The sequence below is a fragment of the Doryrhamphus excisus genome, chromosome 6, assembly GCF_030265055.1.
Source record: "Doryrhamphus excisus isolate RoL2022-K1 chromosome 6, RoL_Dexc_1.0, whole genome shotgun sequence".
In the NCBI taxonomy this organism is placed as follows: domain Eukaryota; kingdom Metazoa; phylum Chordata; class Actinopteri; order Syngnathiformes; family Syngnathidae; genus Doryrhamphus; species Doryrhamphus excisus.
In genome coordinates, this window is record NC_080471.1 from 13,457,298 (window position 1) to 13,474,886 (window position 17,589).

Here is a 17,589-nt window from a genome sequence, read left to right on the forward strand (position 1 = left end):
AACTGCACACAGAGACATTCGAACCTGGATCTTCAGAGTGTTTGGCTGCCATTCTAACCACGAATCCACAGTTCAGCCATCACTAAAGTAATTAGTGATGGCTGATGGTGTTAAAACGATATTACAACAAGATTTCAACTGTAGAAAGTGATTTCATGCACATTTTATTTAATGACACGTTCTTTGTGATAATCATCATTTACACAACACACGGTGGGCTTGAAACTATATACATTTGTCGTGAACTAAGTGCAGACCATGAAAAAAACACCATTTGACACCCGTTTTATCTACTAAAAAAATTATTACAAAAATAATAATTTAAGGTGAAAGTTTGATCAAGTGAAAAGGGAGGTTGATAAAAACTAAATCACAAATAGTGCTACAAAATTATCAAGAAAATAGACTATAAAAACACTAATGTCTATACAACTGACTAAAAGATGTAGATGATACTACATGCATACATTTTAAAAACAATTTCAGTAAATGGGAAGGGGCACCATTAAAATAATTCAACTCTAACATGACAAATATGGTGGGGAAACTTGAAGCACTGAGGTAAGAGGTCAAAGTTGAAATGTCACACGTCCAATACTAAAGCACTGCTGATTCTGTGAATGTGTCGATCCACCTGGTAAAAGCAAAATTTAAGTTAGTATTTTTAAAAGAATGTTACTATAAATGTGCAACATAGAACAAATACAGAAAGTAGACAAATAGACCATCTGGGGTCTCCCTAAAGCAGGGATGTCCATAGTGGGGCAATTTTTGTTCCTCATCTCGTTTTTTATTGGCCTTCGGAAAATTTAAAAAGTCAAATTAATTCAGTATTAATAAGAAATTATTAGATCTTAAACTAATTTGCTTTGTCACCGATAAGACAACATTAAAATGTGGATGTTTTGTCCAAACAGTTTAGCATACATTAACCCTCACTGGCTCGGTTTTAGCATTTTTAATGCACAAAAGGTGTTTAATCGCTATTTACTTGAGACATAGATATAGACAATTATTCTGTTGTCCCCCCTCACTTGTGAATCTGCTTATGCAAAAACACAAGCGATAATGATACAGTTAATAATACAACACATGTTGATATAAACGTTTTTCTAAGAAGAGCTTTCATGGAAAAAAAACCTTTCTGTGTCTCAAATTCGACGTTGACAAGTGTTAAGCGGGCACTTTTTAGTAATAAGAACACGGTCGACCAGGACTAAATGACCGATTTCCATAAACAGGGTCAAATTAAACAGGTTTCAGTGTAAATCAGTTAAACCTTAACTTATATTTTTTTTATTTAAAGGGGGTGTGTTTACTTTCGATATCCAGTATTGAGTTTTATTTGTTACCTCTGTGCCGTCTGGGCATCATCTGCTTTAAAGTTGTAGTACAGAGTGTTTTTGTGGTAAAGCTTGAACTGTAACTGTTGAGATGAGTCCACTTTTACGACAAACCCTAAAAGAGGTTGACTCTCCAATGCAGCAACATCCTGCACAGAGACATAAAAGGGGTGGGATTAATTTGATTTGACAGTTGATGGGATTCAAACACTAACACTGTTGCCTACCTCACTTGCAGCGTAGGTGTACAGAACCTTATCTTTAACCACAAACCACAACCTCTTCCCCTGCTTCCTTTTGCCCTTGAATCTTTGCAAATAGCCACTCATGGAGGAGTTGCCCGTGCTGGCTGACACCTGAGGAAGTCAAATGCATCAGAACAGAAAGCTTCCCACTTCCCATAATAATCAATTGTGAACATGCTCTCAGTCACCTCTTTGAGGGCTGCTGGTATCTTCTTATGTTTGCGAGAGAACGCAAAGGAGGCTTTGTTACCAGGTGATGCTGCTGCCGAGAGGGCTTGTTCACCTAAGGAATACACATCACTCTGGATTAGCTTTATGAACCATAAAAGAGATAGGTGGGTGATGTTTCCTACTTTTTTGCTCCTGCAGTACAAGGTAACACTGGTCACAAACTCTTGCCAGCTGGTTCTTGAGGTACACAAGACAGTGCTTGTTGGAGGAACATGACTGGCACACCACCTAATGGAGCAGCAAACATCATGTAGACAACAGTTTATATGTCAAATCTCCATCGTAATGCAGGATCATCCAACAAGGGGCAGTAACGGTTATACACTGTAAATGCACCAATGAATACCGTCATTCTATTACAGTAACCACTTAGTGTCCTATAGTCACTGGTGTGTGTCGTCTACAAAAGCAGGGTCTCAAAGCAACATGTTTAGAATGGGTTTAACCGACTCAAACATCTGTGTACATTGCGTAAGTAGTACTGCGAAGCATAAGTAACAATTTACAACTGTAAGTACAACTGTAATTAATTTATCAGTGTCCTAACTATGTTTATTTTGTGCAAGTAAGAGGTTGTCTGTGTAGCATTATAGAGTGTTCATACAGGAAGAGTCTTATCTGTATGCATGCTAATTACAAGCTCACCGATGTCTGGAGTTACCAATAACCTTTCCATCTGCCTGACTGTAAATCATGCAGTGGAAAAATTCATCGGCAAACCCACGCGCGTATCGGCCGATACCGATACAAGGAAAAAACGCAAATATCGGCCCGATATATCGGCCGGTGGATGTATCGGTCGATCCTTAGTTATGATTCTATTACGGAAACACCTATGTTCATTTTAGTCTTTGTGCAACCAGGCTCACCTTTCCACAGGCTCGACAGTGGTGTCGCCTCCACGTCAGAGTAAACTCACAGGTACAGATCATGCACATGGTGGCACGTGGGTCTGGGATCCATATGGGAGCTTTGGAGCCTAAAGGACCACCATCACCAGCATCGCTTAGCTGTACCTGAATGTTGGAGAACACACGCATTCGTTTTTACACTTTAAACAAAAGGTATGAGTTGTGGTGGTTCTATTACCTCGTCTGACGTCTTTCCAGATATGAAAGTGATCTTCTTCTTGGTGTACTCATTGATTGCTGTGGAAATGGCCTCAAGCCATTCGTCTCGCTCTGATGCAGAACTACAATCAGAGGAAAAACAAATTACACACACCTGATCAGGAAACAAATGTGCTCGATACAGTAAATGAACCTTTCATGGTTACCTTGCAGAGAGTATGAAAGATCGCTCCACACTCTCGATGGTCAACTCGTTCTGGTAGGCCTCTTGGCTCGGCTTACTGACCTGTCGTCATTGACATCATTAGCATTGATGGTGGCAATGATTAGATGGTTGTGAAATGATGAAGTTTGTCACCTTCATCCCAGCCAGAGACAGCATGTTGTTAAACTTGTACTGGCCGGACTGAACGGGAGTGGTGTACAGCAGTGTATCATTAAACTGAAGGAGGGAAAACGATGTTGGTGTATTTATAGTCAGACTTTTTGGTATGAAACATTCAGAGCGGTATCAAGACATCAATAAAATACCTTTGCAATATAACTTTCAATATGATGTTGCTGAAGTGTGCAGCTTTAAGTTAAAAGGCTTCACAACATTTCATAAAACATCCATTGTTTTTGCAGCGAATAATTTACATTGCATTCTCAGTGTGGTTTAAAGAATCTTGGCAATTAAAAAGAAGCATTCATTGTACCAGGAAGAACATTCTGGGCTGCATGATTTTCCTGGACAGCTTGTTAAGGGTACCTTCCTTCAGGAATATCTAGGACATACAAAAAGTTTAATTCATTAAACACAATTGTTTCATGTATTTCTGATTATATTCTAATACCTTAACTAATAATATATCTATATTCTAATTCACTAATAGTCATTAGTGCGATTAGTGTGTCTTACCCTTCCTGGCTGGACTATTTCGTGATGGCCATTCAAGCTGCACTGCACTTGAATCAGCTTTTGGAAGTTATCCTAAAACATAGGCATCATTACTTGTATGTTGCATTACTTTATCAAAGAATCCATTCATATTCCCAGAAATTCACAGCTTTTTGGTCCAAAAAATCTTTAAAAAGATTCAAAAATATAATACATTTGCATGTTTCAATGGTTTTTATTTCTCAGAAAGTAGGCTAGGTATTTTTTTCGCAGAAGACACCTCATTCACCTTTAAAGTTCTTTAATAATTTGTAAATATGTCATAATCAAGCTTTGTTTCATTCATTCATTCATTTTCTACCGCTTTTTCCTCATGAGGGTCGCAGGGGTGCTGGAGCCTATCCCAGCTGTCTTCGGGCGAGAGGCAGGGTACACCCTGGACTGGTCGCCAGCCAATCACAGGTCAAGCTTTGTTTGTTTTTCTTTTTTTACAGTATACATTCAGCATAACGACGTGACATCAGTGCAAGATGGTGGTGTCCTCCGATGTTCTATCGATCATCTTACATTCATTCATTAGTGGTGTGTATATATATATATATATATATATATATATATATATATATATATATATATATATACACACTTTAGAATGTAAAATATGTTTAATAAGTGTGTGGGGCATATTTAGGGCATGAAGCTGAATTGTGCTTCTACAGTAGCCACTTAGTACTAGTTAGCTTCTTTGGTTGTGAGTGAACAATGGCAATTTAAGAGAGACGGGAGACAGACTAGACCTGAATCAAATTCTAATAATTCCCTTATAAGTCAGTTTTGTTGCAAATGTTGATCTGAAATCGGAGAACATCATCACCAAGCCAGCAGAAGGTTTTTCGGAGGGGGAGGAGTGTATCAAAAACATTTTTATGAGCGCATCAAATATGTAATTATCAACGATCTCGGTACGTAACGCCTGCAAAGAGCAAAAATGTAAAAATGCTCCAATTAATACCTATATTCAATTAAAGGCGGTTAAGCACACCAGCTACGATTACAGCATTGACAGTTGTTAAAAATGTAACTGGTTCTTACCCCTTGTTTCATGATGTCATTAGCATGGTTCGCTACTTCTTTAACAATAGCAAGCGCAGCTGAATGGAAGAAAACATCAAAGTTACATTACACAATTGCCTAAAAGAAGGGATTCTTTATTTACCTTGTGTATCCTTGTAATCAGCTGAATCTTTGGACAGGTGTTTTAAATAGTCTGAAAAACAAGCAATTCAGCATCTCGGTCAACATTTGGCTCAACACTGTTAAGAGCTAAGTGTTGTGTAGTAAATTCTTGGCACATAATCTTGCATATTAAGCCCAGACAGAAAAAAAGCTTCTCAGGCTGCTTATGTGGTAATAGAACAGAAACATTCTTTAGATTTTTTTTTACTTTGTGAAAAAATAAGCTTGTGTTATGTCATCAAATCTGATTTGTACACAGCATTGTAAACAGTGGCTGTCAAATGAATGAGTGTTTTTTTGCTTTCTATCTTGTACAGTGGTTAACTTCTTTTTATACATAGATGTGACTCAAATGTGTGTTTGTGTTATATTTTCATACTAATGATTGACTTATTTTTACATTTGTATGGAAGTTACGAATGTTTAAATGTTGAATAAGAGTTGTCTGGTGCCATTTATAACGTGTTGTATGGACACAGTTTGGCCATGGAGTGGATTATTTATATGCTGTTATTTCTTATTTCTTCAACAACCAGCATCTAAGACTGGACTGTGTTTGAGTGAGAAGCCATGAATCCAATGCTACAGCATGTTTGCTTTTATTGACACTAGAGGGCAGCATTGTGGAAGAGGTGAGCCAGCAGCTACTTAAGTTTTATGCCTCAATAATCAATCAATAATGTCAATAATTGAGTTTAAAAGGGTCACCTCTGAGCAGGAGTTGGTACTGTGGAATCCTTTGAATGGGCTTTAGAAGATAGTGCTTCAAAGCTAAGTTGGCACAACGTGGACTGGCCTGGGATAAACAAATAACAGATTTTTTTAAGAAACAAAAGAAATACAAAACTTGATGTTGACATATAAAACAAGCTCACAAAACAAGGAAACAGGTCAGGCGAGTCTTGTCACCTCAAATTCACGTACGACGGCACCGAATGCTGGATTCTTCTTGCTCTGCTCTTCCAGAAGGGCCACATTCTTGTCAAACTCACGGATATATGTGGAGTACATCTTTAAATAGGGACCTTTCTTTAGGAAGATGTCCGCCACCTGCTCGTTTTCATCCCTGTTCAAGAACACACAGAACACAGCCACGGACAACTTATATGTTTATATAGTGTCTTATATACAGTATACTATATGTAAGAGACAGAAGGGAAGATGACGTCCATAATCTTTGTGCATAGGCATTTCAATAGTCTTCTTTAAATGTTTTTTTTAGGACCACTTCCACAAGGAACCTAACTAAGTTGGAAGATGGTAAAATGTAATTCAGCTGATAACACAAACATATCACATTCCAGCTTCCAGATTGGCAGTTTGTATTTCTTTAATTACACTTAATTAGCCTGTATTCAATAGGGTGAGTCATTTTGGCCTGCATTAAATATGCTGACTCATTCTAGCTTGTAGTGAGGACATATGCACTTTTAAATCAACTTTTTAATTCTCGGGGGGCAAGTGTTGTCAAATGTAAATGAGTATTTACCACAGTTTTCATTTGCTGATAAAAATGAAAGAAAGCAATTGGATGTGCTCTGTACCACATTGCCAGTCTGTTCTGCAGTTCTTGCAGCAGGTCCTGGTTGAGCTCATAGAGCTGAGGGAGATAGTACAGGATCTGGTTGAGCTGACGATCCTCAATCACAGGTTTGCCACTTTGAAGAGAAGCTCTGGCTACAGCCTCACGAAAGTCCTGCAGGTCAAATAATCAGAGAGGGAGGTAATACTGTCACAAAAATACAAAAATAGAACTGTGTCCTATTGTCTTATTACTATTAAATGTAGCAAAAAAGTGACATGATTTCAAAGTTGCAGAGAAGCAGAGAAACCATTGATGGCTGATTAGATAGTAGAGCAAAAATGTATGACTTACTGCCACTTATGATGTAAGAATCAATTTCATTACAGTGGAAGTCTAGATCCAGGTATCATTCCAGGATTAAAATTTATTTATTTATTATGTTGCATTTTTTTTAAACTCTAAGTCCAAGATATTCAAATACAGGACAATAGATCGGTATATTGAAGGTTTTGATCCAAATTAGGAAAGGTGGAGGTGTGCTTCTGTTGTACCGTACCTTAGAATTATCATTCAAGCACTTGGAAAGTCTGTCTGGGTGCCATGACGAGATGGAGCCTAAACAAATACCATCCGCATTCTTTCAGACCTAGTATGACTGTGTGTCATCACCGGACTCCATTCCTGCACAGTTTAATACTTCCTGTCTGTGACATCTGCTCATATGATCATATTTTTTTTTAATGAAAAAAAAAAAATCAAGCAAAAGGAAACAAAACGGTTCGTCATATAAGAGTTTATGCTGTATGCAAAGCTGGTAACACCACAAATTTTCACCTGTACAGTATGTTTTTTAAATTACTACACCTGTTTTATATTGTATACATGCTAATTTCCAATAGATGTATTGTAAATTCCTGTTGTGAATTTACTCATTTTATTTCGCAGTTATCCAACAGTTTGTAATGCACACCAGCGCCACAAACAGGACTGGAGAGCAACAAATCTATCTAGTGCATTTATTTAATCTATTTCAACAACTTCGAAGCAAATTTCAATATTGTGCCAGTTTGTAATGCACATTACTGCCACCCACTGGACTGGTTCTTGTTCTGTAGGCTCTGCTCCCATGATAATAATCAAGCATAGGAAATAAAATAGTTAATCAGAGCTTATGTTTTATGCAAAGCATCATATATTGGCAAGCCAAGGGTTTTAAAAGCTTGACTGAAACCTTGCATAGCTACTCCCCTCTCACCTTGCTATGAAAAAATTAATTAGCCCTTAAGCTTGAATGAATCAGCACGGTGGCTGAACGTGGAGGTTAAAATGCCCTTAAGATTAAGCCACTTAATCATCAGCTGCCTTTGTTTCCCTCTGAGAGGTCATCAGTTCAAAAACTTGCATGTCAGGGCTCTGCTACCTCCTATTTACTGGATGTAGTGCACCTTTTATATTACAGTGACCAAGCCGGAGAGGAGGAGCTGCATATGCAGGATTAAAGAGTCAACCCTTTAGGGAAGTTGTTCCTAAACTTTCAGACATTTTACCTGAAGCCATGTACCCCCATGTACAATTAGAAAACATAAACCTTTTTAACTTAATTCACTTTAGATATTCAACATAATTGATTGGTTCACTTATTTTATAGTAACTCTGGGTGGAAAAATGTGTATTTTATGGTGACATTTGGATAAAGTTTGACATGAGCACTGATAAATAGATATAATCATCCTACATATCTTTTATTCCACTATGATGCTGGCATCCTTCCATTTGAATGCTTTCAGCTTCACTTTTTGGTCTACTCACTATGGCTTTAATTCTGCATATTAATATCATATCATATCAAATTGAAGGAGGAAGTTTAAATAATTAAATAATGACAAAGCAGTATCTGTCCCAACGGACATGTGGTAACATTAGAACAACAAGTGGTTGTTTTTGTATTTCTAGGTGCTCGTGAATGCAGCGGCAATGCAGGCAGAGGAGTTACGTGATTACACTGAAAGCACCATTCTGAAAAAGCTACATCAGCACAGATAGCAGTTTGATAGTTTTAAGCCTGCTTGTTGAGTATGAAGTGTCCATTATCTGACTGGAATCTTTTCCATGATGTCCCAAATCTTAAAGAACCACTTCCCCCTTAAAAGTATCCAAAATTCAAAAATTCAATGATAAAGCCTAATTTTCAGGTAAATCTGCACTCACAGGGATTAATTGGAATACTAATATAAATGAAATCTTCAAGATAAAAAAAACTCTTAATGCACAAAATAATAATTCAACACTACTTATTTGTTGATATGATGCACACAGAGCATTGAATAACTTGAGCCTCTGTCTTCTTCCTGCTCTGATGTCCTTTCAGGTGCACTCCTAATTGTGAGTAATTATTAATTTTTATTCACGTACCCCCACGACAATTGGCGCACCCCACTTTGGGAACCTAGGCTTGAGGGTGCTTTCACACTCAAGAATGAAGAGTAATTTGGCTGCTTTTACTTAGGCGCCCCTTTCGGTCCTATCCACACTAAAACGATGGATGGATAATATTGGCCAATCCGGTTGCTGTATAACTTGCAACTCTAGGCCACACTCCAACATGGTAGGTGCGGTAATGCTCCTCAAAGTTGGTTGCCACTCGACTCCCGCAAAAGAGGAAAACACAACACCACCATGCAGACATGTCGGCGTAGTTAGTTTCATGTTGAACGTTGGACATTCGGCTCCGTAGGTAGTGGTAGTTCCCCCTCACTGTGCCCGGGGGGGTGTGTCTTTATGTGGGGTGCTTGCACAGAAGTGCTGTACTAACTGCTGGTTGTTTATAGTAAGAACCATTTATTGCGTTGAAAAGACTTTGTTAAAAAAACAGTTATATATTCTAAATCATACCACATATTTAGCTATAACCATGTCAAATTACCCAAAATTGTCCATTAGGACATCCTTACTTATTAGTGCTCAATGTAGCTGTAACACAAGAATAATGTGTACTTACAACATGGAGCAGCTTTAGGACATCCACAAACCTAAGAAGAAATCCATAAACTACATGTTAGTTACTATCATGTCAGTTAAATCACTTTATAATTATAATATTGGAAAGAAAGGTCTTACACTTTCTCAGAGGTCATAATTTCAGTGGCAATGTGATGGATCTTGGTCTTTTTGGGGCCGTTCTGAATATATATTACAAATAAAAACAATGAATATAACACATCCTCATATCCTCAAATAAATGGCAAGGCACATGCCAACACAGCATCGCCATCCAAAATAATGAAAATGAGGGTTTTTAACATGAATCATGTGTAAAAACAGTACTGTATCTCATGTACAATCAATTTAGCACTATTTTTATTAGTAACACTGAAATAATGACTGAAGCCATGCATGTCCTCACCACACTTTCCTCCTGCTGCTCAGGGTCGTCTTTACTTGAGAGGGAGCTGTCATCTTCCCCGTCCTCCTCTTCATCCGATGAAAGAGGCATTAAGTCATCATCTGAGACGATATCATCCACCTCTGCAGAGCTTCTATAAGAAAAACAAAGTTGGCATTTTGGGGTCAAAGGTGAAAGTGTTTCCTTTAAAATGCGAAAGTTCACAAATGAGGGTGTTATATATGGAAGAGGGACAGACAGTGTTTTCTATTAAAAACCTCTCAACTCAGCTGATATTTCCAACTGCATTTTAACATTTCCTGCAGCGACCGCAGCAGATTCCTGACACAGCTGGAAAAACAACAACAATTAACGATAATAATCAGCTGTGTCACACAGCATAACACAAACCTGAGTTCATTTATACAGTGGAGACAACTGCAAACTGTTTTCATTCAGGTTCTCAAATACTTTATTGTCTTTTTTGAGGTATAAGGTGAAAAGCCTATTACTTTGGGGAGGATCTGGATAAATGTGCAATGACAGATTGCTAGCAATTTGTTTTACATTTTACAAAATACCTCAGCATGTAATGCATTCATACTGAATGATAATGTCTCCCTGGCGAGTCCATCGTTTCCAGCTAGTTTTTAAAGGTGTTTTTTTTTCCCACTGTTGCATAGGGGATCTTATATTAGCAATGAGGTTGCTTTTCATTTCATGAGGAACGCAACATTAGCACAGCAGACTTCACACATATTTGTCAAACTGGGAGTTTGTGCCAGGTTTCAAGGTGGTGAAAATTATGTTTTTAATGCTCCGGGTTCCAAGTACCTCCATATTACTGAGTTACTGCCTATCCCTTGCTGACTTCTTCCACCACAGACGCGGTAGCCTGGCAGCTTCAAGCAAGCCTCCGGGCTCACAAAGACTGTAAGTCCCACACATGGCACACATGCTTCTTCTGAATGTGGTAGTGTGGGCGGAGCCTATCAACGAAGTGGATCGGCGTTTTAAAGCAGGTATTGGCCGATGTCGATACCATCCTTTTTCATTGATATCGTCCGATACCGATCGGCACACCCCTAATATGTATCTATATAGCATATGCAGTATATACATTCATACAATATATTGCTTAACATTGTTCATTCATTCATTTTCTACTGCTTATCCTCACGAGGGTCGAGGGCGTGCTGGAGCCAAACCCAGCTGTGGGATCCCACCCTGGACTGGTTGCCAGCCAATCACAGGGCACATATAGACAAACTCATATTCATACCTATGGACAATTGGCAGTCGCCAATTAACCTAGCATGTTTTTGGAATGTGGGAGGAAACCGGAGTACCTGGAGAAAACCCACGCATGCACAGGGAGAACATGCAAAATCCACACAGAGATGCTCGAGTGGGGAATTGGACCCGGTCTCCTAGCTGTGTGGCTAACCACTCGTACACCTTGCGGCCTACTTAAAATTGTTTTCAAGTAAATTTTTAAGGTGCATAAAAATAGCTTAAAAACAAACAGAAGTGTTGCATGAGCCCCATTCTAGTTGTGTGTAACATTTATGAGGCTACACTAAATTCAAATAAATGCATTAACGCCTTTTACAAAAAATAATACTGTCCCTCTGAAACTAAAGCACTAAAATCAGATCCACACACACACCAACATGTTTACAATAGCTGTGAGTCATTTCTGTTTCTGAGCCGCCTAACGTGTTTCATAGCATGTGACTGTTGATCACTTTGAAGTGCCCACCCACACCCACACATGGCAGGCACACACACAGTTGAGCTAAGATGTGGGACGGAGTGTACAGTTTTAAAAAACATAATCCTGCTCCTTTCAAGCCGACTGACTCGGAATCACCCATTATTCACAACAACAACACAGTCACCTTGCATGAAAGTATAAATACCAAGATGCTCAACTTGCAACTTCATTGGTTCAAGCTAAATGGACAGTTGAAATTATGAAGACTAATTTCCGAATCGTGCATATAAACACCATAAATTCTATAATTGTAATCAGAAGTTGGGAAAGAAGTTGTGTATTGTGTAGCACAGACATAACCAAATGGATCTCGGCCCGGATCCTGTGCACTCATCCTCATGTGCACTGAAACTGTAGCGCTCAGTATTAAAAATCTACGAGAGTCGTAGCACATATTTACAGCAAAGCACACACTTATTCAATTATTATTTAATATTTTTTTCAGAGAAACCGGTGCAGTTTTATTTCACGTAAAAATAAGCCTCTTCTGTTCATTCATTGTTTGTCCAGTCAAACATTTTATTAATTATGTGAAATTTGGTCCGGTTTTCTTTTATATGCAATTTAGGTGCCAAAATAAGTGTTGTAGGGAAGTGTTTCTCAATTACTTTCTGTCAGAAATATTGAAATACTATGGAGAAACTTATAATATCTATTTATTTATCTGTAATGTGCAAACTGAGGTTTATGCCACAGCATGTCAGTAGGATTCAGGTCAGAACTTTACCTAGCCTACTCTAAAGTTTTCATTTTATTTTTCTTCGGCTTATCAGCGGTGGACTTGGTGGACTTGGGCTAGTGTGTTTTGGATCATTGTCCTGCTACAGAACCAAAGTTTGCCTGAGGTCACAAACAGATGGCCGGACATTGTCCTTCAGGATATTTTGATAGACAGCAGAATTCATGGTTCCATTCATCACAGCAAACAGCAAAACAGCCCCAGACCATCACACTACCACCACTGTATTTTACTGTTGGTGTTATGTTTTTTTTTCCTGAAATATGACGTTACTTCTACATCAACTGTAATGGGACACACACCTTCTAAGAAGTTCAACTTTTGTCTCATACCACAAAATATTTTCCCAAAGGTCTTGGGGATCATTAAGAAGTTTTCTGGCAAATGTTCTTAATGTTCTTTTTGTTCAGCAGTGGTTTTGGTATTGGAACTCTGCCATCCTGGCTGTTTTTGCCCATTGTCTTATGGTGGAGTCATGAACTCTGACCTTAAAGAGTCACTGACATGATTTATCAACTTTGCCTTATATATTGTTTTTAATTGTGTTCTACATTGTTGACATATGTATCCGAGTTCTGTTCTTAGTAGGGCTGTCCATATTTAAATATTTGATTGTGATTAATCGCATTGTGGGTCGCACGGCCATTTGAGAGTCAAGTGATGATTTAGTGGGCTGAAAAGCTAAAGAAAAATGGCACTGGCCACTACACTAGATACACATGCACCATCAAAAAACAAGTAGTGTCCAAAATCAATAATGCTAAGTTTGAATTTGTTTTCATTCAATATCAATACTTTATGTCTATTATTGTGGAGGCAGTTTACAGTGGTCGAGAACTACGCTGGATCAGAGAGCGGCTTCTAACTATTTTGGTTAGCTGATGGGAACAAAATATTGCAAACTACAAGCACAATAATAAAACAAATATTGTTATTTAAACACATTTTTTGATGTGTAAAAAAAAACAAGTCAGCACTTTTGGCAAGTATTTTTGATACAGATCTATAAAATCTCAAGGTTCCAAGTAATTGCCTCTGAACACGCTTTGGAGGTTTACAATTAAAATGTCATTAGTGGGTCCACCCACTGAGTGTCCACACCTGAATGACAAACATGCCAAACTCCCCAAACAGGAATCAAAACAGACTGCAATGTGGCAACATGCTACACAAATTAGGGTCAATCTAGGTTCCATTCAGATTCATAGTTGGAGAAAGTCACCAATGTTGTCCACCGTGACTTAGTAAAAAAAAAAAAAAATCATATTTTTATCACATGGGCAGAAATCATAAAAGTGGTCACTTACCTGTCATATTCAGCGTTTTTATCCAAATACACCTCTGGTTCTTCGTAAATGCCTTCATCACTGTACATATAACTCTGCCAAGCCACATTAGAACCCTCCGAGCCGCCGAAGTAGATGTTCTCATAGTCTGGTATCTCCTCATAGAGGCCAATGTTCTCATAGTTGACATCTTGCTCGCTGATGGAGCAGAATGCGTCTCCGTCCACGCTTTGCTCCATTCTGATACGTTCAGCACTGAAAGCGTGAAGATGATGGGTTTTGTCCTGGCCATTGGTGGATGACTCTGGCGGCGTCTGGGATCCTTTATTGCTGATAAGCTTGGGCAGCATCATGACGGAGAGTTTCAGATCCAGCAGCTTCCTGAAAGAGTTCCTCCGCTGTCCTTCAGAACGGACGCGGTCTGTACCTGAAAAGGACCTGGGTCTCTGCTTGACCGAGGTTCTGGTCGTCTTTTCAGGAGGCCAAAGTCCGTTTATTCCCAATTTCATCTCATCAGGTGATTCAGTCCTTTTCATCCAAGCCATCGGGCTGTTGTTCCTCTGCACCTTCTTCGGAGGTACCTTGATCACCTTCTCCTGATTCTCTAGACGACTGTTGGAACGAGAAGCATCCACCTGGTCTTTTTTGGCAGCCTCCTGTCCAGTAAAACTTCCTTCTCTCTCCTCCACATCATCATCCTCCTTGTCGACAGATAACTCCATATCATGGACAATGTCCCAGCCCAGGTCTTCTTCTTCTACATTGTTCTGGAGCATTGACAGAGCAGGACTTGGTGCCTTCTCAAGTCCTGTGAGATCATGCTTCTTCCTGAGTGGAGGGACAGGCCGCGAGACAAGCCTTGGAGAGGATGCACTGGCCTTCCCTTCAAAGGACACTTTCAAGTCTTCCACGGTCCTTCCTTCCTGGTTCTCCTCCCTTGTCGCCTCCAAATTTTCCTGGTGGACAAGAAAGGTGCTCTTGGGTTTCCGTGGCATCGGGACAGGGAAGGGCTTCCTGGGGTTTTTCTCATTTTCCTGTGGATCCTGCCCGTGCTCACCAACATTACCATTCACATCATTGCTCCACGGGGAAGACCGGATTTTCAACTGAGGACTGGAGATGTTTTTGTTGAGATTCTCGCCCAAAGTGGGTGCAGTCTGTTGAGGAGGTTTATGATGTGGCAAGTGGCCATTAGCAAAAGATACATTGGTTTCTCTGGTTTTTACATTGTTCGTCTTTATTTCAGTGGAGTTTGTCTTTTTATCGATTTCCAAGTCCTTCTCTGTTTTATCCATGTGACTGTTCCTGATACACATGCAGTTTTTCTGGCTACAAAGACAAATAGGTATAATATAATCCCAGTTTGGCTTCTTGTTCTCGTGCTGTATTCCATTTTGGGTGTTAAGGAGACCAAGGATCCGCTGGGTTTCGGCGACAGGTGGTTGAACCTTCAGAGGGACGGATTTAGACTCGAGTTTGGAGAAGCTGGGCTTGGGGGCCAGCTTCGGCTTTATCTTCCTAGGCAGACCGAGAGATTGGTGCAAAAGGGCATCTTTACTGGGGGTGGAGGGAGACAGCTCAGCCTTCTGGAGTTGTGCTAGCTTGGGTTTAGGGGCCAGAGGTGGCTTGTGCATGCCTAAGAGAACACAAGCAGAAGTTAGATAATCAGATAGGAGATTAACATCCGAAATGGAATGGAATGGAATGGCCTTTATTGTCATTATACAAGATGTACAACGAAATTGGAGAGCTTCTCCTTTTTGGTGCAGTGGTCAAGTTTAAAAAACAAAAAAAGTATATAAAGTAGAGTAAAAAAGACAATTTAACAAAATATATACAAGATATATACAAGATATCCAAAATATACACATAGTATTGCACAGGAGCATATGCAGGATCAGATATATTAATTTTAGTGCAATGATCAATGGGTCATAGTGCAAATAATGACTGGTGTATACAGATGAGTAAAGTCACATATGAGTGTATTGTATTGGGTTGTTAAATAAATATGATTGACGTAGTAACAGAGGCAGTGATGGAAATATTGCACATTTGCATTATGCTAATGACCGGGTACGTTGTATGCGTAGAAACTCAGTAGAAAGTCCAATGACGTAAATGTTGGAAATCAACCAAAATTTTCTGGATGAATATAACTCTAAAATTGTAACTAACATCAGCAAATGACACATTTTATCTTAGCAGGCATCTGATCAGTTAACCAGTCTCCTGTAAGTAGAGTGAGTGGTTTACAAAGCAAATAACCAACCGGGGTCTCTCATTCCCACCAAGTCAAATAGCATCAGCGGTATGGCATTTGCCCCTGCTATTACAACACTGCTTCTGTGGCTGCTGTAGTGGGCAATACATGTGTTAATAAATGACAATGTAGTCAAATAGAGCTATTTTCTCATTTCAACTTTCTCATGCACTTTAAATGATGATAAGGTACTGTATAAAAAAAATGACAATTTCATATCAGAGCATTTATACAGAAAGGCAAACCAGACATAAATACATGTTAATCCTGACTTGAACAGCTTGATTTTTTTATCATTACTTTATAACAGCCAGAGTGCATTTTTCAATGCATGTCAGATGGATACCAGATGCTGTCCTTATGGGAAACCACCAGTTTTAACTGTTTAAAGCTGCTTTCCAACACTGATCCGGACCTGTAGTGCTGTAGGCAGCTTACTGTAGAATGTGCTATAATATCACATGGCTTTTATGTGGCATCCAATGCAAAGTAATCCCACTAATGGTTCATGTCAGCAGGGGAGAAGTTGAGGATGATTTTTGAGGGGATTGGGGGACCAGAGATTTGGGAAATGAGTCATGCAAAGTGGTAGAACTACAGTAATGTCCTCAACATTTAAAATGCACTATTTTTTACATGTTATGGTGGATATTGTTATTATTGTTGATGCTTCTTAGCCGTGGCGCAATTCTCTTTACATTCGAAGAAGGTCTTGTTTAATTACCAGCATCGAACAAGGAAAACAGTGAGGAGACATTTTATTTATAATATATACAACAACTAAATGAACGGCCTATTCCTCACTTGCTAATGCGGTCAGGTGAGTTGTGAGGAACAACAGATCAACAAACGAGTTGTGTTGTTTCTTACCTGACTTCATCACTGTAACCGCTTCAGTCCGTCAATATTTAGGAAAGCAAAGAACAGTAAAATCCGTCATGTCCGAATATTCTTCATAAGCCAGCAAAGGTTTTTTTAAGCGGAGGTAAAAAATAAGAAAGGTGCAACAATCAAATGGAAGCTGTCGTCGGCTGGCTGAGCCTCTCCACTTCTATGGCTCCTAGCTTCACTGATTTGTACACCGCTCAGCTTCCTGCTTGTAATGACAGAGAATACACGCTAGGGGCACCCGAGAGAACCCAACAGTGGGAGGGCGGGACCATATGAATAAACATACATACATACAGAGTACAGTAATGTCACTATCTGACAACCATTCAAAATGAATGATTCCAAAAAATGTTAAAAACAGACAAAAAAATGAAATAGAAAATAGTTTTGTCAGTAACTACATTAAATTTAAACATTACTAATTTTGGAAATGTTGGCAATCTACAATCTACATTTAAACATTACTAATTTTGGAAATGTTGGCAATCTACAAAGATATAGTATATGAACTGGAATGAAATGGGCATTTTCCCTGATTTCATTCACTTTTAGTTGAATTTCTTTCTTTTTTTCTTAATTTATTTCAGACATGCATACTATGTTACATTATTCTTTCTCACATATACACTTGCAATAAAATACACTTACAATCTCTCTCTCTCTCTCTCTCTCTCTCTCTCTCTCTCTCTCTCTCTATATATATATATATATATATATATAT

General features: G+C 38.9%; 1 protein-coding gene across 1 annotated transcript; it reads right to left on the bottom strand.

Moving 5' to 3' along the window:
• Positions 1–148: 148 nt before the first annotated feature.
• Positions 149–17,086, bottom strand: LOC131131314 (FYVE, RhoGEF and PH domain-containing protein 6-like). Its single transcript, XM_058075918.1, has 21 exons — positions 16,848–17,086; positions 13,736–15,350; positions 9,934–10,066; positions 9,648–9,709; positions 9,529–9,559; positions 6,550–6,701; positions 5,915–6,071; positions 5,714–5,801; positions 4,986–5,036; positions 4,862–4,920; positions 3,791–3,862; positions 3,588–3,656; positions 3,248–3,331; positions 3,096–3,175; positions 2,909–3,011; positions 2,689–2,835; positions 1,942–2,047; positions 1,777–1,871; positions 1,571–1,699; positions 1,353–1,492; positions 149–634 (listed from the first exon to the last, which is right to left on the bottom strand). Exons 1-21 carry the CDS (start codon positions 16,855–16,857, stop codon positions 598–600), a joined length of 3,420 nt encoding a protein of 1,139 aa, XP_057931901.1. The 5' UTR covers positions 16,858–17,086; the 3' UTR covers positions 149–597.
• Between the last annotated feature and the right edge of the window lie 503 nt (positions 17,087–17,589).

Coding starts and splice junctions, on each gene's coding strand:
- LOC131131314 (XM_058075918.1), bottom strand. Junction 9,710..9,933: donor AGCAGCAGGAGGAAAGTGTG/GTGAGGACATGC, acceptor ATATATATTCAG/AACGGCCCCAAAAAGACCAA. Junction 2,048..2,688: donor ACTGTCGAGCCTGTGGAAAG/GTGAGCCTGGTT, acceptor CTGCTCCATTAG/GTGGTGTGCCAGTCATGTTC.